This window comes from Hordeum vulgare, chromosome 2H (genome assembly GCF_904849725.1).
Source record: "Hordeum vulgare subsp. vulgare chromosome 2H, MorexV3_pseudomolecules_assembly, whole genome shotgun sequence".
NCBI classification, from domain to species: Eukaryota; Viridiplantae; Streptophyta; class Magnoliopsida; order Poales; family Poaceae; genus Hordeum; species Hordeum vulgare.
Genome location: NC_058519.1, coordinates 121,434,026 through 121,461,075, shown reverse-complemented (window position 1 = coordinate 121,461,075; position 27,050 = coordinate 121,434,026). Strand labels below are relative to the sequence as shown.

General features: G+C 42.9%; 1 protein-coding gene across 1 annotated transcript; it reads left to right on the top strand.

Moving 5' to 3' along the window:
- The first annotated feature begins 7,179 nt into the window (after positions 1–7,179).
- On the top strand, positions 7,180–8,683 carry LOC123425476. The gene is made up of 4 exons (XM_045109179.1): positions 7,180–7,378; positions 7,774–7,823; positions 7,950–8,227; positions 8,318–8,683. Exons 1-4 carry the CDS (start codon positions 7,195–7,197, stop codon positions 8,343–8,345), a joined length of 540 nt encoding a protein of 179 aa, XP_044965114.1. The 5' UTR covers positions 7,180–7,194; the 3' UTR covers positions 8,346–8,683.
- The last annotated feature ends 18,367 nt before the right edge of the window (positions 8,684–27,050 follow it).

The following is a 27,050-nucleotide window of genomic DNA, read 5'->3' as shown; positions in this document are numbered from 1 at the left end:
TTCGTTGTTGAAATCATGTGCTGAGTAGGTCGGGGACACGCGGTCGTTAACTCCTACCAAGCTCTACCCTAGGGGCATGCGAGTAGTACTTTGCTTCGAGAGAGGTAATAAAACCTTGCGATAATTATGTGAGTTATTTATGACTAATGTGAATACATGGATGTACGCACTCTCACCTCCTCATATTTGCTACCCTCTTTTGTACCGTGCATTGCCCATTCTTACCTTGAGGATTGGTGTGAACTTCGCTGGTGTATCCAAACCCCATGACATGATACACTCTATTGCACATAAGACACCTCATATCTTTCTCAAAATAACCACCATACCTACCTATCATGTCATATCCATAGCCATTCTGACATATATTGACATGCAACTTCCACCGTCACATCATATGACTAGTACACTCATTGTCGTATTCCTTTGCATGATCATGTAGCTGACATAGTATTTGTGGTAAAGCCACCGTCCATCATTATCATACATGTTAGGTAGATCATTGCACATCCTGGTACACTGCTAGAGGCATTCATATGGAGTCATACTATTTAGTAGTTTTTCTTCTTGACTTGTAAGTAAATAGAAGTGTGATGCTATTCATTATTAGGGCACTGTCTGAGTGAGAAAAGGATGATGGAGACAGTGATTCCCCCACAAGTCAGGATGAGACTTCGAACAAAAAATAAATGAAAGAAAAAGAAGGAAAATAAAGAAAAATAAAAAAAATAAAAAATAAAAAAGTGAAGAAAAGAAATAAAAAATAAAAAATAAATGACAGAAAAGAGAGAAGGGAGAGTACTACTACCTCTTTTTCCACACTTGTGCTTCAAAATAGCACCATGTTTTTATATAGAGAGTCTCATGTTTTGTCCCTTTCATATGCTACTAGGAATTTTTCATTACAGAACTTGGCTTGTATATTTCGATGACGCGCTTCCTCAAATGCCCGAGGTCTTCATGAGCAAGCAAGTTTGATGCACACCCACTTAGCTTGAGTCAAGCTTTCATACACTTATAGTTCTAGTGCATTCGTTGCATGGCAATCCCTACTCCTCGCATTGATATCTATTGATGGTCATCTCTATAGCCCCCTGATACGCCTAGTTGATACGAGACTTTTTTATCCACTTTTACCAGTTTGAAACATACCATCATATTATATTCCACCTATATGTTATGTCCATGGTTCGCGCTCATGTATTGAGAGAGTAATAAAAAGTTAAAGTGTGTTAAAAAGTTTGATCCAATTGCCTGTCTTAACACTGTGGTGCTTGACATTTGTATTTATGTGGCGAAGATGGAGCCATGCCATGCTAATGTGAGAAAATGAATGGGGGTAAGCATTCTTTAAGGATCGTATATTTCGAACATTTATGATTATGTTACTTATGTTCATGGATATTATTATGTTAATTCATCATTTCTCAATGATAATACATGCAAAAGATTAAATCTTGGGTAGGATGTCACATCAAAATTTGTGTTTTTATCATTTACCTAATCGAGGACGAGTAGGAATTAAGCTTGGGGATGGTGATACGTCTCCAATATATCTAAAAAATATAATTGTTTCATGCTATTATATTATCATTCTAGGATACTTCTTAGGCATTTACTTTTAATTTTATATTATTTTTAAGCACTAACCTATTAACCTAGTGCCAAGTGCCACTTGCTATTTTTTGCATGTTTTTGGCTTTTCAGGTTTACACTATCAAAATAAGTCCAAATACACTGAAACTTTTTGATGATTTTTTCTAGACCAAAAAAGACTCAGAAGCTTTGGGAGAAGATCGAAGGTCGCACGAGGGCCCCACAAGACAACAGGGTGCGCCAAGGGGGGTGGCCATGTCGTGATGGCTTGTAGCCGCCTCCCTTGGCCTCCGACACCCCTCTTTGTCCTATATATTCTAATAAATCCCAAAAAACCTAGGGAGCCTCCCGAAACACTTTTTCCTTCGTCGCAAGTCTCCGTTTCGCCATATGCCCATATGGAACCCTGCTCCAGTGCCCTGTCGGAGGGGTGCTTCCAAAGATAGTCTCATTAACATTCAATCACTCTCTCATAGATTTGGCCTGATAGAAGAGATCTATTGGGTGGAAAGCAACTTGGGGAGGATAGAAATCAAGATTCATATAATTGGAGTGGAAGATCATGATCTCAACACATGAGTAGGTGGTTCTCTCTCAGAAAATGGATGGGGAAAGTGTTGGCCTGTTCTGAGTACTCTCTGTGCGAATGAGAAGGAGGTGGATGGGTATATATATGCCTCTCCAACCCAACCATTACAATATTGTTGCCTAACTCGGTGGAACTGAAGTCAAAACTCAGTTACACCGACTAGTGCAAAATGTGGCAACTTTTGGCGTTTCGGTGAGACCGATATATAAATCTCATTGAGTCCGATTTTTGCTGGCCTAGAGAGTTACACAAACTCAGTGTCGCCAATTTGCAAAAATCGGAAATACCAATTTTTACCAAATGGACACCGGGGAGTTTGTCACTATTTTTCGGTGAGACCAAAATGGTACTTGGTGTCACCGAGAGGATATGGTTTGGCTCTGGATTCTGTTTAAGGAAAACTCAGTAGGGACGGATTGGAAATATTGGTGGCACCAAATTTAAGCTTTGGCGTTTGGAAAGAATATTTGTGGGAGAATTCATGAGGGTTTTTTGTGGCTTATCTCTAATCACTTGAGCAAACTGATCATCATAGATACCTCATCCCCTTTTAATAGTATTGGCTTTCCTATGGACTCAAACGTGATTTCTCACAAAATGCAAAATGTAGAGTCTTGAAGCTTGAAGCTTGGCCAGTCCTATCCTTCTTCTTCCTTGGGGTTTCTCCTCACATTTCCAGCCATAATTATGTGTGGACTTTATCTGAAATAAACTAGGTAAACTATTAGTCCAAGAGAGAATGTATGTTGTCATGAATTATCAAAATCGCCAAGGGATCATATGTGCTTTCACGCGCGCACGGGGGTGACCGCGTCGTGTTACCTTGTGGCTCCCCCTTGAGTCTCGTGATGCCCCTCTCTGTCCTATAATTTATAATGTATCCCAAAAACCTAGGGAGCCACCCAACACTCTTTTTCCACTGCCGCAAGTCTCTGTTCCACCATGTGCACATCTAGAGCCATGTTCCAGTGCCCTGTCAGAGGGGGATCGATCATGAAGGGCCTCTACATCAACCTTGTTGCTTCCATGGTGATGTGTGAGTATCTAGTACACAGATGGCTCTCTCTCTATATATACGTTGTTCATTACCAAGATCATCATGATTCCTGCCGTGATCTATCTTATGTAATCACTTAGTGCGATATGTTTGTTGGGATCTGATGAATTGAGGGTTCATGTTAAGCTTATTCATGAAATAGATTTAAGTCTCCTCTGAATTATTATTTGATTATTATTTTCATGATCATTATAGCTTCACAATTTCTCTAATCTATTGATTTGGTTTGGCCAACTAGATTCATATATCTTCAGTGAGAGGGGTGCGTTGTAGTGGGTTGAATCTTGCGGTGCTCTATATCCCAGTGATAAAGTAGGGGACAAGACACATATTTGTATTGCTTCCACTAAGGATAAAATGACGGGTATATTCATATAAATTGGATTTACTTTGTCTACATGATGCCATTGTTCTCCAAGCATTACTCTATTTTACTTAATACTTGAGATGCATGCTGAATAGCGTTTGATGGTTCAAATAATAGTAGTAGATGCAGGTAGGACGGTTTATTTGTTTATGGATGTGATGCCTATATACACATGATCATTGCCGTGAATAAATATTGCATACCTATGCATTTTCTATTAGCGCTTTTCTATAAATTGCCCAACATTAATTTGTGTATCCACCGTATGCCTTCTCCGAGAGAGAAGCCTCTAGCGAATAATATGCCCCCCGGGTCTATTCACATACATATTTACAAACGCTCCCAATACCTTGCTGCCATTATTTACTATTTATTTATTTTCTATTTTACAATTATCGGTGTCATCTACGCTACTTATTTGCTTGCAAGTAACAAGTTCAAGGGGATTGACAACCCTCTTGCCCGTGTTGGGTGCAAGTGTGTGCTCTTTTGTTTGTAGATGCTGAAGACGAGAAGTTGTGTGATCCTCCTATTGGTTTGATAACCTTGGTTCTCACTGAGGGAAATATTTATCAATACTATCTTGCATCATCCCCTCCTATTCGGGAAAAAATAACACAAATCATAAATATCAGGCGCCTTTTATCTTCATTGAAACGTTCGTCGGACCTGCTTCCATTTTCATCACGTCATTTGTCTCTCGAGCGAAAGCCTAAAGTGCGGTGATGGTGTCATTCCCTTCTTGAAGGCACTGCCTTGGGAGATAGGAGACTAGTGGACACCGTTGGGTTTGTGTTGGCGGCAATTTGGAATTGATGTCGATGCGGTGTGGCATCTACGATGTTAGGGACAATGAGTCTCGACGGAGTGGCACACCGGGGTCTTGGCGATGGATGTGTGTTGATGGACATCCACTTGGTTGTGGTGCTGTCTCGCGTCGTGGTGGCATTTTCTATGCCATATTCATCCTAAACTTTCTCCTATTGCATGGGGCTACAAGTTGTATCATCGATATCTTCTTCCTCCCTCAAACCGAGTCTCTAGAGCTCCTTCTCCTTGGGATTCCACAATGACCGCGTCCTCTACCTTAGAAGCAAGCCTGTGAGATGTTTGTGCGACTGCGAGCACGTTCCTATGATACATAGGTCTGCATCCTCTTTGCCATTTTCCACATTGTAGTTGTCAAGGTGAGTCGTTTTTGCATTCCTCCATATCATGCCCCAGCAAACTGCTAACCTCGCACATCATGATCGGATATTTCCTATATAAATCTGGAATATGGTGAATTTGTGCCCACACTAAGACCCTATTAAATTTTAATGAATTCAACTTATTTTGCCATCAAAATCTTCAAATAACACCATGAGACAATGAAAGATCCATGGAACTTGGAACATCACCCTCTTTCGATCCCCAAGAAAAAACATCTAGACCGCAAAATGGTTGACGTTCATCACTCTGATCATTGGCTCATGGACTAGGTTTCAGATGAATTTAATTGTTTCTTCAAGCGCGTCGCTACTCGAGTTCTTTGTGGTCTGCACCCTAGCCACCTCAAGCCAACGAGCCGATACGGCCAACTCGCCAATCTCCTCAAGCCATACATACACATCATCAAGTTAACAATCATGCATCCTCATATTCCTCATAACATCCTCCATACCCCCCTCGAGTTGGTTCTCCTTTCCTCTATCCGCCCACAACTCAAACTTGGAGCCACCATGACGACATATTTGAAAAGCTTTGAAGGCAAAAACACATATGTGATCACCCCGAGTTCTCTCCGAAGTCCAAGGTCAGGCGGACGATCCAGCTGTCCTCTTAGCCGCCCCAAGAATCTATGTGGCAAATGCTGACGGTGGTAAGCAAAAGGTAGGAAAAACTCAACACCGCCAAGAGCTGTCGGTGGAGTAGCCTAAACCCTAATCCTCTGGATAGGGTAACACGCGTCCGTGGACAATTTTTTCTTACAACATTTTTCTTCTTTTTTTGAGCATTTTTTTAATAAAGACATCCAAAGGACATATTCGATTTGATTAATATCAAAAAATAAATAAAAGTATGTACGAGCGATACATTCATGCATTTGAAGCCCTAGACTATGAATGATATGACCTTGTTGGTGTGTTAACAACAACTAGCATCCACCGATAGGCTCAACCTATATTTTGCACCCCGATAACAATGTTCGTGCCTCTCACCCAGGATCTCTTATTGGACACAAAGCGCCCAATAGCACATGAAACACACAAGCGATGGCGTCTCGGCCAGCCCACTCGCAACTACTAAACGCAAAAAATCTGAAAAGCAGTGCTCTTGCGAGGAACCAAATCCGTAAGCTCCTAGTTGACTAGGGGTGCTACTAGCAACCATAGCTCATGGTTGTTGTTGCCTAGTTACAGTCGCGAAAGTTTTAAGAACTCACGGGCAACGGTATATTCACTATCGCACGCTCGTGGACTGTATTTAATTTCACATTTCAGTAAACACAAAAACTTTTTATAAAAAATGTGAACAACATTTGAAATCCCAAAATACATTTTGGAAAATACAAACAAATTTTGGAATTTCGAGCAAATTTTTAAAAACTGTGAACATTAAAGAAGAAGAAAATTCTAAACATGATTTTAAATTTCCAACCATTTTTGGATTTTTTTTACAAAAAAATAAACAAAATTTTAAATCCTTAAATTTTCAAAAGAGTGAACAATTTCTAAAATTTCCGACCATTTTTGGAAACACGGATATTTTCTTAGTTTTGTTAAGGGGAATGTGAATATCGGAACATTTTTTGACATGCTGATCATTTTTTGAAATTTCTGAAGATTTTTCAAGTTCATAATTCTATTTGAAAGAAAATGAACCTTTTAAAAAATTGAATTGCTTTCTATAAAACCCGTGTTTGAATTTTTTTTGCAAATTTTTCAGAAACACAAAAATATTGGAAAAGAAAACGAACAAGAAAGAAAAGAAATGGAAATAGGAACAGAAACAGAAAAACGTAAAAATGGAAAAAAAGGAAAGGAGAGAACGAAAAAATCCTACCCATGTGCCTCGCTGTGGTAAAATGCGCCGGTCCAATTCTCGCGCGCAGGGAATCCCCTGTACGAGCGCCCGACAATTTGACGCAATGACAATCACATAGTGTTTTCCCGTTCCACCCGCGGTTTCGCGCCAAAGGCAAACATACTCTCTTCCGTTCCTATCGCTAGTTCAAACTATTTCAAATTAGTGTCTCAGTTTCGTGGTACGTTAAAGTGAACTGATGGCGTCATGCTGTATCAGTCCAGCTGGACTTCCACGTCGCTTGTGACTTTGTGAGGAAGTGCTGATCGTCATGTGCGGTTTGGTAAAGCAAAACCAGGTAAAAACAAGCACTCGATTTTACTGTCCCGATGCTACTGCTATGGAGTAAGAGAATTGCGCTTGAGTGGTAAGTTTTTCAAATGAATAAACGAGAAAAGGAAAAGGTGCCAGTTGAGCTCTGAAATGAAGAAACTGAACCTGAAAAAGCTGCGTATGCTGTGCTGCCTCCATCCAGACTGAAAATGCAGCCACCCGTCCATGGATGTACCATCTTGACCAATGTGGAGACCAAGCCACTACCGCGTGCCTCCTCCTCACCCGTATGCTGCTGCATATAAAGTAGACCCCGAACCCCATGGCAGTTTCGTCTCAGAGAGCTCCATCGCCATTCCCTCTAGAGCCCCGCCAATATCTCCAAAACTCTCCGCGGTCAGGGAAAAGAGAGGTGCTAGAGAGATGGATGGTATGCTTGCATCTATGATCCGTCCCTCTTGCTTAATCGTCCTTGGTTTTCCCTATTAGTGGTTCGTTCTGCTTACTATTCTGTTGGAAGTTTGTGCTTAAGATCTCCGGATGAATGTTCTTCCTTGGTTTCTTTTTCCCCGTCTTCCTCACGGTAGAGCAATCTTGTCTCCTTTTATGATCAGTTCAAAACTGGCCGCTTTCCCGCTGATTTTCCATGGCAAAGGCTCAATTTGGGGTTTCTTGGCCTTTTCTGTTTTGAACTGGTGGCCTTCCCTCTGATTTTCCATGGCAAAGGCTCAATTTGGTGGTTTCTTGGCCATATTTTGTTCTGCTATTTCCCTGTCATGTCACCAAGATCTGATCATCTTCTTGTTTCTTATCTCAACTTTGAAGGCCGCAATCTGCTGGGTGCTGCGGGAGCTGATCGCGCGAAGCAGAACAAGGTAAAAAAAAACTCCTACATGCATATTCGTCATCGATCTCGTGTTACCCTGCACTTATTTATCCCAAGGTGTTCTTGCGTCCGCTCGATCTCTCCACCTGACTGTGCACGCCATGCTTTTCTGCAGGCCAAGATCGTCAAGATAGCGGTGCCGGTGCTGGCCATGCTGCTGCTGCTCACGTCGGCGGCTGTCTCCACGACGTCCGACGACCGTGCCTGCCTCCGCGCCTTCTTCCGCAGCAACATGTTCCTGATGTTCTGCGTGCTCGTGAGCACCACAACCGGCTGTTCCCTGGCGTGGTTGGCCGTTACGGCGCCGACGGAGGCTTCCCGGCGCTCGTACGCGTGGGCCACCGTCAGGTGCTTCGCGCTTCTTGCCATGAATCTGTGCCTAGCCCTGTCCAAGTAAGTCCCTGTGGTGTGCTGGTCTGTCTCTGTTCTTCACTTCTTCCGAAGTTTGGGCGGTGATTAACTTGCTCTCCTTGTCTTCGTCAGCCTCCCCGACGTCGACGATGCTGCTTAGGTTCGCCGCGCCTGCCGGAGGATCGAAGATGGATCGTTTTGGAGCTCGGAGATGCGCCGTTTTAATCACTAAGTTACAAGTTTGCAAGGGCCTGCCGTATGGTGTTCTATGTTAATCTTCCGGTATTGTCGTCGTACTTGGGGACATGTCTATCTTAGCGTCTCTTTTCGGTGTTGTCTTCTTCATCTGGATTTTAAACCGTCTGTTTGCATCGGCTGCTTTAATTCAATTAGGCATGGTAGTATGAACCTCGAAAGGTATTGAATTTGTAATTCAGGTGAAGCTTTGAACGTTGGAACCCATGATGTGACCGAGTGAACTTCGCTGTTGTGAACCAACTGAGTGACTGTTTTGTGTCGTGCGCAGCGTATCGCATCCCTTGCTCGCGAATAATTTGCACTTTGTCCATGGCTTTTTTTAGGCAAGTTCTTCATCGTTGCATAGTTTTCTGCGCAATCGCAACTCTCGTTGAAATATGAGGCAGCATCTGTGCGTGGGCTGGTCGTTTCACTGGGGTTGAGAACAGTTAATCTGCAGCAGTTTTTATCCTTTTTTGCGGGAAGCTGAAGCAGGTTCGTGTGGCTCTTGGGAAGCTGCAGCAGGATCCCTGGAATGTGTGTGACGCGTCGAAGTTCAAGCTGAGTGTACTGACCGAACCAAGCGTTGTAGTACAATGCCAGTCCTTTCTCACGTTTCAAATCTTTGATATGCGAATGATATTCTTCTGCGAATAAAATGATATTCAAATTTAAATACATCTGCACTTTGCAACCAAAACGAGCGCACGCCCACGCACGTCTCTTTTGTTAGGATTAGATAACAACTGCCTTAGGCAGTTATCTTTAGTGCCCAAAGCGTTCCTTCTCACGGACGCCTTCCCCATACGCCTCTTTTCAAACAGACGCCTCTCCAAAGTAGCGACGCCTCCTACAGGCGCCTTCTACTTGTAACCGACATTCTCAAGAGACGGGAATCCTTGTATAAATACCCAGATTGATGATCAATGAAAGTATCAGTTCATTTCATTCCTTTTCATTTCTTACACGTTATCAGCACGCATTGCACTACCGCTAGGAGTAATCAGAGAGAAGGTAAGGAGATGGCGAGATCAATCTTGCCTGCGCTTGCCTCTGCTTTTGTTCGCTTCCTGGAGATGCAGACTCGCCGTCCCAGATGGATTCGTCGTCGCCAGACCCGTCTCCATCACCGGGGCCACACCCGTGGTTTTGGTTTCCAGCGCCGTACCGGTTTCCATTGCCGGAGTCGCCGTTCTGGTTTGGGCGGCCACCGACGCTTCTTCAACAGGGAACACCGCTACAGCCGCCACCACGGCAACCGCAACGGGCCCCTGCGCCTCGCAGTGGATTTGATCCTCCTGCACCTGTTGCAGAAAACAATCAGACTGCCCCAGCGGCACCACCAAATCCAGAAGTCCAAGTTCCGCCGATGAACTGGAACCTCGATGGGCCGGCGGCGCCGTTCCTTGGTGAAGAGGCCGACTTCGACCCTGCACTGGCACCTCCACCTCCACCACCGGGATTGTTCTTCGGCTTGGAGGTCGGGGTCGCCTTCTGCCCGGTGCACGGGTATGGGCCTTGCCCTGTCCGCGACGGCGCGTTCTTCTGCCCAATTCATGGGTACATGTCGTGCCCTCCTGTTGCAGTCACTCCGCCGCCGGAACCGGAGGTCGTCGACGCGCCGGAAGGCTACCTGAACCTCCCCTCACCGACTCCCAAGCAACGAGGACCCCGAGCACTTTATGCCGCCGGGGTACGCTCTGGTTCCCGATCTGGAACCGCCGCCCCCGACCGAGGAATCCGGTGCTCTCACCACTGCGGTGCCCATGGTCTTCGACTTCGCCGTCAAGGATGAGCCCGAGGAGGAGGATGCGCTCGCCAAGGCCGAGCCCGAGGACGGAGACGCGCTCGTCAACACCGAGCCCGTGTACGCGGAAGCGCTCGCCAAGGCCGAGCCTCGTCGCTGCTACAGCCCCTCCACCGACCCCTCTGGCTCAGGCACAGCAGCCGGATGAGCCACCGACGCCGCCGCCCGAAGTTCGCCGCCTCCTGCGCCGATTTGCTGCGGCGATGGCCGCTCGCCAGCCCGGCTTCCACGTGGGGACTTGGGATCCAGCCGCCCTTGGCCTCTCCGTCGGAGCCACGCCTGGCAGCAACTCTTCTGGTGGTTCATCTGGCGTTGATGAGCACGGGGAGAGATCCTCTCGTGGCCATTAGAGCTGGCCAAGCCGATGTGGTGCGCTGATGGATTTTGGAATGAATGGCTGGGCTGGCCACTCGCTCCTTATATTTGACTGCACAGCCTGGATGCACATGGGCATATACTACTAAATAAAGCCTATCTGCAATGCTCTCCCACACCCCGTAGCTAGTACTCCCTTCCTTACTAAATATAAGTCTTTTAAAATATTTCACTAGAAGTCTACATACGAAGCAAAATAAGTGAATGTATATCTTAAAATATGTCTACATACATCCGTATGTAGTCCATTAATAAATCCTTTTTAAAGACTTATATTTAGAAACAGAGGAAGTACTAATTAATATTTCAGCAATTTACCTAGTAACATTAGTATAGCCTAAGTACTACTTGTTATATGTTAAGCATTGTACCTTTATTAACTTAGATGATCCAACTACTAGTACTGTAATTATGTACTCGTCATATTTTAGATTGTCTATATTTACACGTGTAATAATATACTCAATTATATTGTATATTGTTGTTTTAGACCAAATTGTGTCTATAAATAATTATATATGTTCAATGTGTTTGCATTTTGCAATCCGTATAACATATACAATGGTACAATAATATTATTTTGCAATGGAGATTTATTTCCCTTGCAAAATTAAATATCAACTCACCATCAATTAAGTCAAAAAGGCACAAAATTGACTTAATTCGAATTGAATTGATTAAATAATAATAATTGTAAAGTGACTATCCCAAATTTATATATGGGATCATATGGTGTAATATCAAGTCTTCACTTGAACTCACAATTTTGCAATTTTATTACAACATAACAATGATGATTTTAATTTACATACAAGTAAATGAACAAATCTCTTGTACTTATTCATGTAGAAAAAAATAACCGTCAAAGAATTTGAAGAGCTTGCGCTCGACGGGCATAACTATTCTACATGGGCTATGGATGTTAAAGTTAGTCTTGCATCCCGTAGAGTTGCAGGTGCACTCCTACCACCTGATGAGGCTGGAGTGGCGCAATTAACTGAGCAACAAAAATATGGTGCTTTATACATTATAAGGAACCATATTCATCCAGATTTAAAGTCTGAATATTTGATGGAGGAATCTCCAAATAATATGTGGCAATCACTTAAAACTAGATATGAACAGCAAAAGGCAGTTATACTGCCTGAAGCTAGTCATGAGTGGACTCATTTAAGACTCCAAGATTTCAAATCCGTTGGAGCCTATAATCATGAGGTTCACAAGATTTGTTCAAAGTTGCGTTTTTGCGAGAAGGACCCTACAGAAGGAGACAAGATAGAAAAAACTCTGTCAACTATGCTCCCGGCTGACAAGATCCTACAGCAACAATATCGTGCCCGGAATTATACAGTTTATTCTGAACTTATACATGTGCTCCTACAGGCCGAGATACACGATGAACTTCTGTTAAAGAATAGTCATCAACGCCCAGTTGGGGCTGCTCCTCTCCCTGAAGTACATGCAAATTTTCAGAAAAACATTAAGTTCAATGGTTCTCCCAAAGGCCAAAACAAGAACTTTAAGGGCAAGAATAACCACAACAAGAAGAACAAGCCACAAAATTCACACAAGGGGAAAGGCATAACAAAGAATAAGTTTGACAAAACTAAACTTTGCCAGAAATGTGGATGCTACAAGCATGACACCAAAAAATGCCGCACCCAAGACATCTGGTAAACCTCTACCTGCAATCCATGGGACGTAACAAACCTACCCAAGGAGCAAGATATGAATCCCACTTCAATCTTCAACCTGACAACAACATGGAAGCTGGTTGCGAATGTTCAAGGAGCACCAAGCAACACCAAGAAATTCCATCTACCACAGGACTTCAAGGACACGGAGAATATGATGATCGAATACGCATCAAACGACGTATTCGAGGACTTTCACTAGTCGATCAACTCCATTAGATAATATATTTACATCCATCATATTGTTGTAATAAAAACATATTGTTGCTGTTGTCATCACCATATATTGTAAAGCACAATATATATTGTATCAACACTTTGCTATCAATAAAATTATGTATATTCTATATATCCAATGGAAGCTTTTTCATCCCTGAAAATTCTACACCTCAATATATAGAATTTGACGACGGTCAATACGATGAAAGAGGAAATTATCTTTGTGGACAATGTAACCACGAACTCTATACATGGGGATATCAATCGCTAGACGCGATACAATAATTATTGGCCCTAGTTGTGCCAAAAACATTTACTCCCTAAGGGTACTCAAGTATTAATTGAGAACATTTATATTATCTTGATTTAATTTGTACCTTACAAGATATAGAGATATCCGTCAAAACGGTTTCCATATTGACACTATGATGACAACTAAGAGGAGTATCTCCTTTTTACCAAAGCAATGGATATGATAAGCATTTAAACACAATATTCCCTCTCTATCATCAAAATTGTATTGCACATACATTAAACATGCAATACATGTTGCGAATAAGTCATGCAGTGTTACACCCTCCTGACATGATTCAACTGCAACATACTACATCTCGTAGTATCCTCCCTATAAACATAGTACATGCAAATCAAAAGTATTTCCCATCTGCGATTATTTGGTTGCATACCAATATCACCACCGCGACATACATCAATGGCCTCTCATGGAAAATTGGGATATACGTGAGGAATAACTCTATTCCGTCAAATACCCCAATCCCCTATCAGGGGGAGTTATTCAAGGCTAGTATGCTTAGTGAGGAAGATTTCCAGGCATTAGGGGGAGATTTCAAGTACCAAAAAAGAATGCGAGGAAATCAACGGGAATGTTCAACACATTTCTACCTCAAATTAACGTACTCAATACATTGAACATCATGTTTAGAAAATAACTATTTTGCAACAGATTGCAAATAGCCTGCCAAATTCCTTTACTGACTACAAATATATCATTAAATCCTATAATTCTGCAACAATTGTGCCAGAAAGAGTGGAGGTGCCAACAAAAACCACTCAACTCCTTGTTCAAAGCAAGAGGGGGAGAACTAAGGCCACAAAGAAGGATTTAGCTTCTCGCAAGCAACAAAGGAAAGTGAGGGAGAAACCCTCATACTCAGTAAATGCAAGTCAACTTCACGTTGATAGACACAAAATGGGTAGTATACACCGAGTGGATGAAAAACCACCACAACCCAGCTTAATAGTGCACACAATGACTGGGATATTGGAATAGCTAGACTCGACCGTATTGGGAAACCACGAAGAGTCACCAAGGGTAAACAAGATTTTGACCAACTATATACATTCTGGAGAATCATATAACTAAAGCCTACAATTGTCGACATACACTTCTCCACCATATTGCAAACAACCTTATCAAGATCCAGATCGAAAGACCATGGCCATGGCTGAGTTAAAACACTCGTTTGGACTGGGCTTAATCAAAGGATGCAATCCAGGGAGAAACATCCTTGCTCAATAAAGGAAGGTATACACAAAAGGAATAGCTACACCAGTTTTCGTCCAAAAACAGAATGAGAACAACAAGGTGGTGAGTCAATAGCAAGGATTGTAGCATAAGGGTTCACGCAGATACCCAAAATCCATTCTCCAAACACAAGTGATATCACTTTCCGATAACTTGTCTCAAATGGCAGCACAAATCATCTATTTATGCAATTAATAGATATAGTGACCATATATATATATATATTCATGTGTCACTTGATTCAGACATATATGTTCCCCGTGGGAATTCGAATTCTGAATCCAAATACAAATCGCAACATACATAGTGTAAACTCAATAAGTCACCTCATGACTTACAATAGTCGAAACAAATTTGGTACAACCGACTTAGTAAGTTCCTTATACAAAAGGATTACTCTAACAATGATGATTGTTCACACGTGTTCATTAAGCCTAAATAGAGCATTCATCGAATAAGTCTATTTTGATGAAGCACGTAATCATCTAGAGACGGAATCTAAGATGAAGGATATAAGTAAAAAAATTGCTTTAGCTACAATTCAATCACCTTCACTCAAGAACTAGGTACACCAATTTTCCTATATCCAGAAATTATTGGAGAAATTCAAATATGGGTCAAATCCATCCAAACTCTATGGTTGCATACATTCAAAACCATGGAAGATGGAGAAGAGATGTTGGGACATAATGTTCCATATCTCAATGCCATTGGACCTAACACTAGTGGACAGGAACAAGAGTATCTTTCGATATCTCCAATGCACCAAATACCTAACCTATTTGCAAAATTTCAGAAAAATCTGAACTCCAATATCATCGAATGTGCTGATACTGACTACTTATCTGATCCCCATGATGTCAGATCACTAATAGGCTTCATGTACCTATATGGTGGACTTGCCATTCCATTGTTAACTACAAACAAACTCTAATGGCTACAACCACCTATCATTCTGAAATGTAAGGCTTCACATAAATATGTGTGGCTTCACGAAATGATAAACCACATACAACACTCATGTGGCATTGATTCTATTGAATCACCAATTGTTATCTACAAAGATAATAATACTTGTGTTGCTGAGATGCAAAAAGGTTATACAAAAGCAATACCATTAAGCATATTGCAACCAATTTTCAAGGATCAGGGGGAGTCTCTTCCTGAATTATAACCTATTCAAACATTATATTACACTCTTTTTCCCTTTATGAGTTTACTCTCAAGGTTCTCATCAAGGTTTTTAATGAGGTACTATCAACACAAGAAACGTATGTTATACTTCCTATTTTCCCCATCGGGGTTTTTAACGGATGTATACAAGGCATATAAATTGTCCTCTAAACTTACCAATGAGTTTTATCCTCTCGAGGTTTTCTCATATAAGTTATCAAAGAGACAATCGCCATTATATGTTGTATCATTTTCTTCTTATTTTTCCCACTGGGTTTTTAAGGAGTTTTAACAACATATCAAATACTATTCTCCTCACATTTTTTCCAAAGGGTTTTTGGGGGAGAAATTAACAACTTCAAATATAATGTGTCATACCTTTCTGTTTTCCCCACCGGGGTTTTTAAAGGAAGTATACGAGACATATTTATTGTTCTCTAACTCACGTATGGGTTTTTCCTTTATTAAGATTTTCTCATATGAGTTATCAAAGAAACAATAATCAATATATGTTGCACCATTTTCTTCTTATTATCCAATTGGGTTTAAAGGAGTTTGGCAACATATCCAACACACTACTCTCTTCATATTTTTCCCATAGGGTTTTTGGAAGAGAGATTACCAACTTCAAAGATCATCGAAACAATATGAAAGATTCTCAAGATTATACAAGGGATACAAGATATACAAGGCGTAGCTTTGTGCAAGGGGGAGTGTTAGGATTAGATAACAACTGCCTTAGGCAGTTATCTTTAGTGCCCAAAGTGTTCCTTCTCACGGACGCCTTTCACATATGTACAGACGCCTGTTTCCAAACAGACGCCTCTCCAAAGTAGCGACGCCTCCTACAGGCGCCTTCTCCTTGTAACCGACATTCTCAAGAGACGGGAATCCTTGTATAAATACCAAGACTGATGATCAATGAAAGTATCAGTTCATTCCATTCCTTTTCATTTCTTACATCTTTGACCTGGTTCCCATGGGTGAGACAGAAACAACACAGGACACAGTAGCGAAGCCAGAGTTCGAGCAAGCCCCGGGTCCAGAAATAAAATCGGCTTAGAGGGAAAAGCTTAGCTTCCATATATAAGATTATAATTACCTTAAAAAATACCCCGTACGAATACGTATGAAATATGATTTAATTTCTCTATAAATTTAGAATTTAAAAAGAAATACTAAGTGATAAAATGGAATAGAAAAAACTTGACAAAAATACAAAATCAATGGCGCCTCTATGCGGATCATTTAAAAAGGTATGCCTGGTTTGGAGCCGTCAGATCTCACACGATCCCATGGCCGAGCGTCATCATCGATATGGCATACGTTTTAGAAGACGCCATTATCATTGAACCAATGTCCCATCTTCACGAGAGAGATCCGTATCACCCTTGTCAGTCCGTCCGACGCCGTCACGGCGCCCAACGACGCCACCGTCCTGCGCTCGTCCATCCTGACATGAAGGCTCCGAAAGATCTGTCGTACGTAGCACCTGCCGAGCAGGCATGACACAGCATAGCACCTGTCGGCCAGGCATGACTTGACATCTCCACTGAAGCTCCGATCAAGACGAAGCCGCTCCACCGCCTTCCTGTGTCATCCATCGCTGCTCTAGACGAAGCTGCTCCAATCAAGACGAAGCCGCTCCACCGCCTTCCTCTGTCATCCAGCGTTGCTCCAGAAATGATGCTCCCAAAAGAGGCACGACACCGTAGTGTCGTCATCGTCCGATCTGACAATCAGATCTTAGGGTTTCCCCCTGAGCATCACGAGTGGGTCAACAATAGTTACACGACGATGCCTTCATCAAGGTAACGACGTAGAACGCCGCCATCGGCTTGGTATTCACCGACAACTATGTCTTCCCGACTCGTAGCCTGGACTGGATGACGGATCGCGAGATCCAACCACCCAGCCTCAGGCCGACCACCTCCGACGGAGGAGATGACCCCCACTGCCGGCTGCACCCGCCAGAATAGATCTGATCGGAGGCCGCCGAGCAATCCACCAGGGCCTCTACGCCGCCGATGATCCGAAGCCAGATGATGTGCCGTCGCAGCATAGCCCGTCGTCGCCACCCGAACCAGGCCAGCCGCCGCACGCCGCTGCCCATGACCGGCTAGCCGACGTGCGTGCAGCCGCCGCTGCCCGAGGCACGGACGACCACCGCCGCCGTCGACGCAGCCATCATCGTCGCTCCGCAGATCGGCCATGCCTCCGCAGCACCCGTGGAGACGTGAGAGAGAGGAATGCCACCGCCGCCGCCGTCGGCCCCCGAGCGTTGCCCCGCGGCGTCCCCCGACGGCGACGGAGGGAATGGAGGAGGGAGTGCGCGCCCCTGGCGGCTAAGGTTTGGGCACCGCCCGAGTCGCCCTAGCGGGGGCGACGTGGGGTCTCTCTGTTGCTTGCAGACGACAGGTGACCTATGACCTGTTGCAGTTTTTTGCAACAAAGATCTTGCTGCAGATTTTTTTTTTTTTGCAACACATGAATTGTTTTTATTTTAACTGAGGTATTGTTGCACATTCGCTTCTGTAACGTAGATTTTGTTACATAAACGTCACCATGTGGCACAGCAAATGGGATCATGTGGCTGGTTGGGGCTAGCAAAAACGGATGTAAAGGTGTGCGGCTGAACGTTGTGTGACATAATGATCTTACGAAAACAATATGGAATATAAAAGAGTACTAAATCAATCATTTGCTTCATCGGTTCTTTCCATAACATTATTAACTCGTAGCCGCTTGGTCTCCTCCTAGCATAAATGATAGGGGTAGACAGACCCATTGCAGGCATCAGTGAAAAGTTTATCTTCATCTTGTATCTCTACAAAATGAATCAATTCGATTTCCATCAACACATTACACATATTTTCATACATACTCATTAAGATTGGAGGGTGCTTCTCGAGTATCCAGTTTTCAGCTTCTGGGTGAATCAATTTGTATTATTTTTTCTTGTAGTGGTGGCAAGTGGAGGAGACAGTTACTCTAATTGGATGGTACTTCTCAAGTATTATGTCTCGAGCTTCGGGATGAAAACCCTATGTCTGACCCTAGTTGATTAAACCAAGTAATGTAGGTATTCTTTGTGTCATTACCTTGATAAAGGCATAGCTCAGAGTTTGCTCGGACTTACTTTCAGGGTGAAAATCTTTGAACAAATCTTTGGTGGTTGGATCTGCCGCTAGCGGCGCTTACATGCCCCCCCCCAGGTGTCCCTTTTGGAGATCCTTTTCTAGTAGTCCTCATGCTGTCAAGAGATGTTGGTGTTGATGGTCACACTTGTATATAGTTAATCATTGCCCTTACTACTTAGGGGATTTTTTTTTCTTCATCTCCCTATCATAGCTTTGGTTTTCTATGACTTTGCTATTTTGACTACGTAGATGCACGCGCGCGTGCGTGTGCGAGTGTTTTTTTCTATTAGATACATCCTGGTTATGTAGAGATTGGGTGTGTACTGATTCTGATTGTATCTCTCAATGATACATTACAAATTAATAAAAAATGACACTTGATCAAAATAAATTGTGTACTAGAGACTTTGGTGGGAGTATGCGCGCGTTGGCTTGGCTCCAGGCGAGACCAAGAGTTTCTAGGAAACTTCGTGAAAAAAATATGCCCTAGCTAAAGTTGCTACAAATTTTCTGAACTCTCTCAGGGTGCTAACTCATGCGCCAACATGGCAAGAATGAGACCTGCTTCCCTACTCCCCCCTAACTCAATTTTGAAGGGGTATTCTTGACTCCCGTCAATTTTATTGTCCGGCCCATCGTAGCCCATATTGAAGCCTCGTATAACCCATATATAAGCTCCGTATATCCCGTACCGTATAGGTACAGTATCTTCCCCTGAAAAAAAGATCGCACGACCACACGACCACGTACGACCTGCCGCTTGATACGTCTCCAACGTATCTATAATTTTTTATGGTTTCATGCTATTATCTTGTCAAATTTGGATGTTTTGCATGCCTTTTATTTATTTTTTGGGACTAACTTATTAACTCAGTGCCAAGTGTCAGTTCCTATTTTTTCCATGTTTTTGACCCCTTTCGGAGGAGATTTTGAAACGGAGTCCAAACGGAAGAAAATCCCCGAAAATATTTTTCTGGAACGGAAGAAGATCGGGGAGCTTGGGAGCCAAGGCAGGGGAACCCCAGGGGCCCCCACAAGCCCCCACCCCGCGACCAGGGGGAGGCCACGCCATCCAGTCTTGTGGGGACCCTGAGCGTCCCCTGACCTAGGGGTTGCGCCTATATATTCCCTAAAAATCCCAAAAATATCAGGAGATCATCGAAATTACTTTTCCGCCGCCGGAAGCCTCTGTCTCCCCAAGATCCCATCTGGGGCACGTTCTGGTGCCCTGCCGGAGGGGGGATTCGGACACAGAGGGCTTCTTCATCAACACCATGACCTCTCCGATGATGCGTGAGTAGTTCACCATGGACCTATGGGTCCATAGTTAGTAACTAGATGGCTTCTTCTCTCTCTTGGATCTTCAATACAAATTTCTCCATGATCTTCATGGTGATCTATCCGATGTAATCTTCTTTTGCGGTGTGTTTGTCGAGATCCGATGAATTGTGGATTTATGATCATATTATCTATGAATCTTATTTGAGTTTCTTCTGATCTCTCTTATGCATGATTTCATATCCTTGTAATTCTCTTCGAGTTGTGGGTTTTGTTTGGCCAACTAGATCTATGATTCTTGCAATGGGAGAAGTGCTTGGTTTTGGGTTCATACCATGCGGTGACCTCACCCAGTGACAGAAGGGGTAGCGAGGCATGCATCGTGTTGTTGCCACCAAGGGTAAAAAGATGGGGGTTTCATCATTGGTTTGAGATTATCCCTCTACATCATGTCATCTTGCCTAAAGGGTTACTCTGTTCGTCATGAACTCAATACACTAGATGCATGCTAGATAGCGGTCGATGTGTGGAGTAATAGTAGTAGATGCAGAAAGTATCGGTCTACTTGTCTCGGACGTGATGCCTATATGTATGATCATTGTCTTAGATATCGTCATGACTTTGCGCGGTTCTATCAATTGCTCGACAGTAATTTGTTCACCCACCGTGATACTTGCTATTTTGAGAGAAGCCTCTAGTGAACACTATGGCCCCCAGGGTCTACTCCACACCATATTTTCAGCCTTAAACTTTTTACTTCGTTGCACTTTCCGCCTTCAGATCTCACTTTGCAAACAATCTTGAAGGGATTGACAACCCCTTTGAAGCGTTGGGTGCAAGCTTGTTTGTGTTTGTGCAGGTACTCTGGACTTGACGAGACCCTCGTTCTGGATCGATACCTTGGTTCTCAAACTGAGTGAAATACTTACTGCTCCTGTGCCGCATCACCCTTTCCTCTTCAAGGGAAAAACCAACGCAAGCCCAGCCTCTGTCAACGTGTCAATTTCTGGCGCTGTTGTCTGTGGGATAGCAGAAGAATTTATGGCGCCGTTGCTGGGGAGGAGGATCATGTCAAGAACTCATCCAGGTAGGTGTCGCAAACTCATCTCTTGCATTTACTTTGTTTGCCAGTTGCCTCTCGTTTTCCTCTTCCCCACTTCACCAATTTTCCTTTTTCGTTCGCCTTTTTCATTCGCCCTTTTCTCTCGCTTGCTTTCTGCTCGTCTGTGTGGGATAGTATATCCTGATGGATAGATCCACCACTTCAAACGATACTCCCGAGAGCGAAGTCCTCAATTTCAAACAAGTTGAGGAAGAAAACTTAAAGGACGCTTGGTATAGGATTTGCAACGCTCAGAGTAGATCTACTCATAAGCAATCCACTACCGTCTTGCTTCGCAGTTTTTATGTGGGTGTTTCTCCTTGGAATAGGTATATTCTTGACACCATAGTAGGTGGGAATTTCTTGGGTAGCCATACCTTTGATTCTTACGGAGCTGTGATAAATTTGGTAGGCTCACCGCCACTCTTGGTTAATGAAACTACCTTAACTCTGGAACATGTGATGCGTAGGCTGGACGGTATTGAAAATAAAGTTGCTACGATTGAACTCATTGAGAATTTGGATAAAAAGATCCACAATCAAATCACTCAGTACGGATCCAAGGTGGGAATGGTTTTGAAAAGTTTAAAGGAGAAGGAACCCATAGTTAACGAAAAGCTAGGTCATGATTCCGCTAGAATTGGCAAACTAGAGGATGTTCTAACCAACTTGGGTTCCGCTTTTGCCGCTGCGCAGAATACTCCAAATTTTGCCCACAAGAAAATCACCAAGTCTGTCTTTGTCCCTAAAAGTAGCGGTGAATCATCCAGCAAGAAAGATGAAAACCTTAAGATGATTAGTGATCACGCCACTTATGGGTTGAGCACCAAAGACGACGATACGTGATTCTATCGCTTCTATGCCTAGCTAAGGGCGTTAAACAATAGCGCTTGTTGGGAGGCAACCCAATGAACTTATCTCTTTCTTTGTGGTTTGTTACGTCCACACTTTCATAATTCTGTTGTGATTGTGTTTTTTGTGTTTCTTTTTTGTTTGAGCCAAGCAAAGCCTTTATGACTAGTCTTGGTAATGGTTGTTTGATCCTGCTGGAAAAAGACAGAAACTTTTCGCTCACGAGATGATTTTTCATTTTTATTAAGAAAGAGCTTTTGAGTTGATTCTTTTTGCTGCTGATTTATATGCTTCTTTCCCAGGCGTTCGTAATTTTTAAGATTTTTTGAGGTACCATAAGTATACAAAGTATACAGATTCCTACAGACTGGTCTGTTTTTGACAGATTCTGTTTTTGTTGAGTTGGTTGCTTGTTTTGATGAAACTATGGTTAGTATAGGGGGGTACTAGCCATGGAAAAGTGAGAATACAGTAGCCCATCATCAACATAGATGGAATTCAAGTTTTCTACAGTACCAAAAGAAGTGGTAGTTTGTTTTCTTGTACTAATGTTATCACAAGTTTTCTGTTTAAGTTTTGTGTTGTGAAGTTTTCAAGTTTTGGATGATGTTCTCATGGACAAAGAGATAAAGAGTGGAAAGAGCTCAATCTTGGGGATGCCCAAGGCACCCCAAGCCAAATTCAAGGACACCAAAAAGCCTAAGCTTGGGGATGCCCCAGGAAGGCATCCCCTCTTTGGTCTTCAATCCATCGGTACCATTACTTGGAGCTATATTTTTATTCACCACATGATATGTGTTTTGCTTGGAGCGTTTTGTATCTTAGGAGTCTTTTCTTTTTGTTGTGTCACAATCATCCTTGCTTCACACCTTTTTGAGAGAGAGAGAGACATGCACTCATCGTGATTTTGCTAGAATGCTCATAATGCTTCACTTATATCTTTTGAGCTAGATACGTTTGCTCTAGTGCTTCACTTATATATTTTGAGCTATACACTTTTGCTCTTGTGCTTCACTTATATCTTTAGAGCACGGCGGTGCGTGATTTGGTAGTTGGCTTATGCTATGAAAGTAGTCCCAAATGTGCTAGGTACCCAAAGAGGATGCAAAAAACCTCCATCTTCATGTGCATTGAGTAGAAAGAGAAGTTTCGATTCCTCTCAATTAGTTTTGAGACGTGGATTCAGTAATATTGAGAGTTATGTTAGTAGGGTGTTGTGAATCTAGAGATATTTGTGTTGGAGTTAGTGATTCCCGTAGCATGCACGTATAGTGAACCGCTATGTTAGGAAGTCGGAGCATAATTGATCTATTGATTGTCATCCTTTGTGTTGAGGTCGGGATCGCGTGATGGTTTACACCTACCAACCCTTCCCCTCGGAGTATGCGTTTAGCACTTTGTTTCGATTACTAATAAAAACTTTCGCAATAAGTATGTGAGTTCTTCATGACTAATTGGAGCCCATGGTATAGATGCACTTTCACCTTCCACCATTGCTAGCCTCTCTAGTGCCGCGCAATTCTCGCCGGTGAACAAACCCACCTAATTCCTTCCTCAAAACAGCCACCATACCTACCTACTATGGCATTTTCATAGCCATTCCGAGATATATTGCCATGCAACTCCCACTGTTCCGTCTCATGACTTGTGCCGTCACTCTCATATTGCCATTGCATGATCGTAAGTTAGCTAGCGAGATGTTTCAACGTCATATGCCATGCTAGATCGTTGCACATCCCGGTACACTGCCGGAGGCATTTCCTATGGAGTCATCATCATTGTGATCTTTGAGCTATGAGTAATTAAAAGTGTGATGATCATCATTATTAGAGCATTGTCCCATGGGAGGAAATAAAAAAAGAGGCCAAAGAGCCGAAAAACAAAAAAAAGAGAAAAGAAAAGAAAAGAAAAAAAGAGGCCTAAGAGCCCAAATGAAAAAAGAGAAAAAAGAGAAAAAAGAGAGAAGGGACAATGCTACTATCTTTTTCCACACTTGTGATTCATGTTAGCACCATGTTCTTCATGACTGAGAGCTTCTTGCTTTGCACTACCATATGATAGTGGGAATCTTCATTATATAACTTGGCTTGTATATTCCAATGATGGGCTTCCTCAAAATTACCCTAGGTTTCGTGAGCAAGCGAGTTGGAAGCACACCCACTAGTTTTCTTTTTGAGATTTCACATACTTATAGCTCTAGTGCATCTCTTGTATGGCAATCCCTACTCATTCACATTGATATCTATTAATGGGCATCTCCAGAGCCTATTGATACGCCGAGTCAGTGTGACCATCTCCTCCTTTTTGTCTCACAACCACCACCACACTATATTCCACCTATAGTGCTATATCCATGGCTCGTGCTCATGTATTGCGTGATAGTTATAAAAAGTTTTAGAAAGTAAGAGTGCGAAAACAATTACTTGGCCAATTCCGGGGTTGTGCATGATTTACATTAGTTGTGTGGGGATGATGGAGCATAGCCAGACTATATGATTTTGTAGGGATAACTTTCTTTGGCCTTATTATTTTCGAAGTTCATGATTACTTTGCTAGTTTGCTTGAAGTGTTACTGTTTTCATGTCAATAGCAAACTATTGTTCTGAATCTTACGGATCTAAACATTCATGTCACGTGAAATAAGTTGCAAAGGACAACTATGCTAGGTAGCACTCCACATCAAAAATTCATTCTTTATCACTTCCCTACTCGAGGACGAGCAGGAGTTAAGCTTGGGGATGCTTGATACGTCTCCAACGTATCTATAATTTTTGATGGTTTCATGTTATTATCTTGTCAAACTTTGGATGTTTTGCATGCCTTTTATTTATTTTTTGGGACTAACTTATTAACTCAGTGCCAAGTGCCAGTTCCTGTTTTTTCCATGTTTTTGACCCCTATCAGAGGAGATTTTGAAAGGGAGTCCAAACGGAAGAAAATCCCCGAAAAGATTTTTTCTGGAACGGAAGAAGATCGGGGAGCTTGGGAGCCAAGGCAGGGGAGCCCCAGGGGCCCCACAAGCCCCCACCCCGCGGCCAGGGGGGAGACCGCGCCATCCAGGCTTGTGGGCCCCCTGAGCGTCCCCTGACCTAGGGGGTTGCTCCTATATATTCCCTAAAAAACCCAAAAAATCAGGAGATCATCGAAATTACTTTTCCGCCGCCGCAAGCTTCTGTCTCCGCAAGATCCCATCTGGGGCACGTTCTGGTGCCCCACCGAAGGGGGGATTCGGACACGGAGGGCTTCTTCATCAACACCATGACCTCTCCGATGAAGCGTGAGTAGTTCACCATAGACCTATGGGTCCATAGTTAGTAACTAGATGGCTTCTTCTCTCTCTTGGATCTTCAATACAAAGTTCTCCATGATCTTCATGGAGATCTATCCGATGTAATCTTCTTTTGCGGTGTGTTTGTCGAGATCCGATGAATTTTGGATTTATGATCAGATTATCTATGAATCTTATTTGAGTTTCTTCCGATCTCTCTTATGCATGATTTCATATCCCTGTAATTCTCTTCGAGTTGTGGGTTTTGTTTGGCCAACTAGATCTATGATACTTGCAATGGGAGAAGTGCATGGTTTTGGGTTCATACCGTGCGGTGACCTCACCCAGTGACATAAGGGGTAGCAAGGCACGCATCGTGTTGTTGCCATCAAGGGTAAAACGATGCGGTTTTCATCATTGGTTTGAGATTATCCCTCTACATCATGTCATCTTGCTTAAAGCGTTACTCTGTTCGTCATGAACTCAATACACTAGATGCATGCTAGATAGCGGTCGATGTGTGGAGTAATAGTAGTAGATGCAGAAAGTATCGGACTACTTGTCTCGGACATGCTGCCTATATGTATGATCATTGCCTTAGATATCTTCATGACTTTGCGCGGTTCTATCAATTGCTCGACAGTAATTTGTTCACCCATCGTGATACTTGCTATTTTGAGAGAAGCCTCTAGTGAACACTATGGCCCCCAGGGTCTACTCCACACCATATTTTCAGCCTTACACTTTTTACTTCGTTGCACTTTTCGCATTCAGATCTCACTTTGTAAACAATCTTGAAGGGATTGACAACCCCTTTGAAGCATTGGGTGCAAGCTTGTTTGTGTTTGCGCAGGTACTTTGGACTTGACGAGACCCTCCTTCTGGATCGATACCTTGGTTCTCAAACTGAGGGAAATACTTACTGCTCATGTGTTGCATCACCCTTTCCTCTTCAAGGGAAAAACCAACGCAAGCCCAGCCTCTGTCAACGTGTCAATTTCTGGCGCTGTTGTCTGTGGGATAGCACCGCTCCATAGTTCACGCAACTCCATCATTCACGGAGCTCAATCATTCACACAGTATCCTAGTTTAGTTTTTTTAAGAGCTCTACGAATATCGAGAGCGGCGATTTCGTCCGATAGCCCAGGTACGGCATCATGCTTCCCCCATTTGTGTCGCTCGCGGCAACATCGAATGAACTGTCGCCTTTTTCGTGGAAGTGGTTAACCTAGCGGGGCAGGTAACCTAGTTAATCGGCGGCGCCGGCGATCGCGGATCTTGTTCCGGTAGGGCTGCTCCTCTTTATACACAGTGATTGCACCGACTAATGTGAGCTTCCGATTGAGGGATTCTTCAATGAAAACTTTGTCAAGAAGGAAATTATGCAAGGCTCTTGCCAAACCAGAATTGCTACCAAGGAAAACTCCAAAGAAATTTGCTCAAGATAGGGTTTTCAAGAAGATTTCAAAAGATGTCTTTGTCAAAATTTTGAAAATTCTGTTTAAAAATAATTAAAATCATAAAATCCCAAATTAAAAATTTGAGGGTGTTATAACACCTACCACCTTAAGAAAGATCTCGTCCTCGAGATTTTATCCATTCCTCAAGCAAGTGTGGTTGCTCTTTCTAGAGAAACTCTTTTCTTTCCCAAGTGGCTTGATCCCATGAGTGATTTCTCCACTGTACCCTGAATAACTTGGTGACTTTCTGACATGTGCTCCTTTCTGCTTCCTCTATTATTTTTACGGTGTGTTCACGGTAAGTGAGATCTGGTTGCACATCTATTTTGTCGTTGATATTTGTTGTCTGGATCGCTCACACATTTCTTTAACTGAGATATGTGAAAGATCGGCGGGAAGGTCTAGCAGGTAGGCAACCTTGCCTCTCTCTGCGATTATTCGAAATGGCACAATGAAGCTTGGTGCCAGCTTGCCCTTGACCTTGAACCTTTTGCAAACTCCTCATTGGTGATACTTTGAGGTATACAAAATCGTTTGGCTCAAAATTGACGTCACGATGTCTTCGATTGTAATAGCTCTTTTGACGCCTTTGAGCTGCCTTGAGTTTGTCCCTCATGAATTTCACTTTGTCCTCGACCTCATGGAGCATCTATGGGCCGAAGATATGGCTATACCCGGTCTCTGACCAATTTAGTGGTGTACGATGATACGTCT

Coding starts and splice junctions, on each gene's coding strand:
- LOC123425476 (XM_045109179.1), top strand. CDS start 7,195: ATGTGGAGACCAAGCCACTACCGCGTGCCTCCTCCTCACCCGTATGCT. Junction 7,379..7,773: donor AGGTGCTAGAGAGATGGATG/GTATGCTTGCAT, acceptor TCAACTTTGAAG/GCCGCAATCTGCTGGGTGCT. Junction 8,228..8,317: donor CTGTGCCTAGCCCTGTCCAA/GTAAGTCCCTGT, acceptor TGTCTTCGTCAG/CCTCCCCGACGTCGACGATG.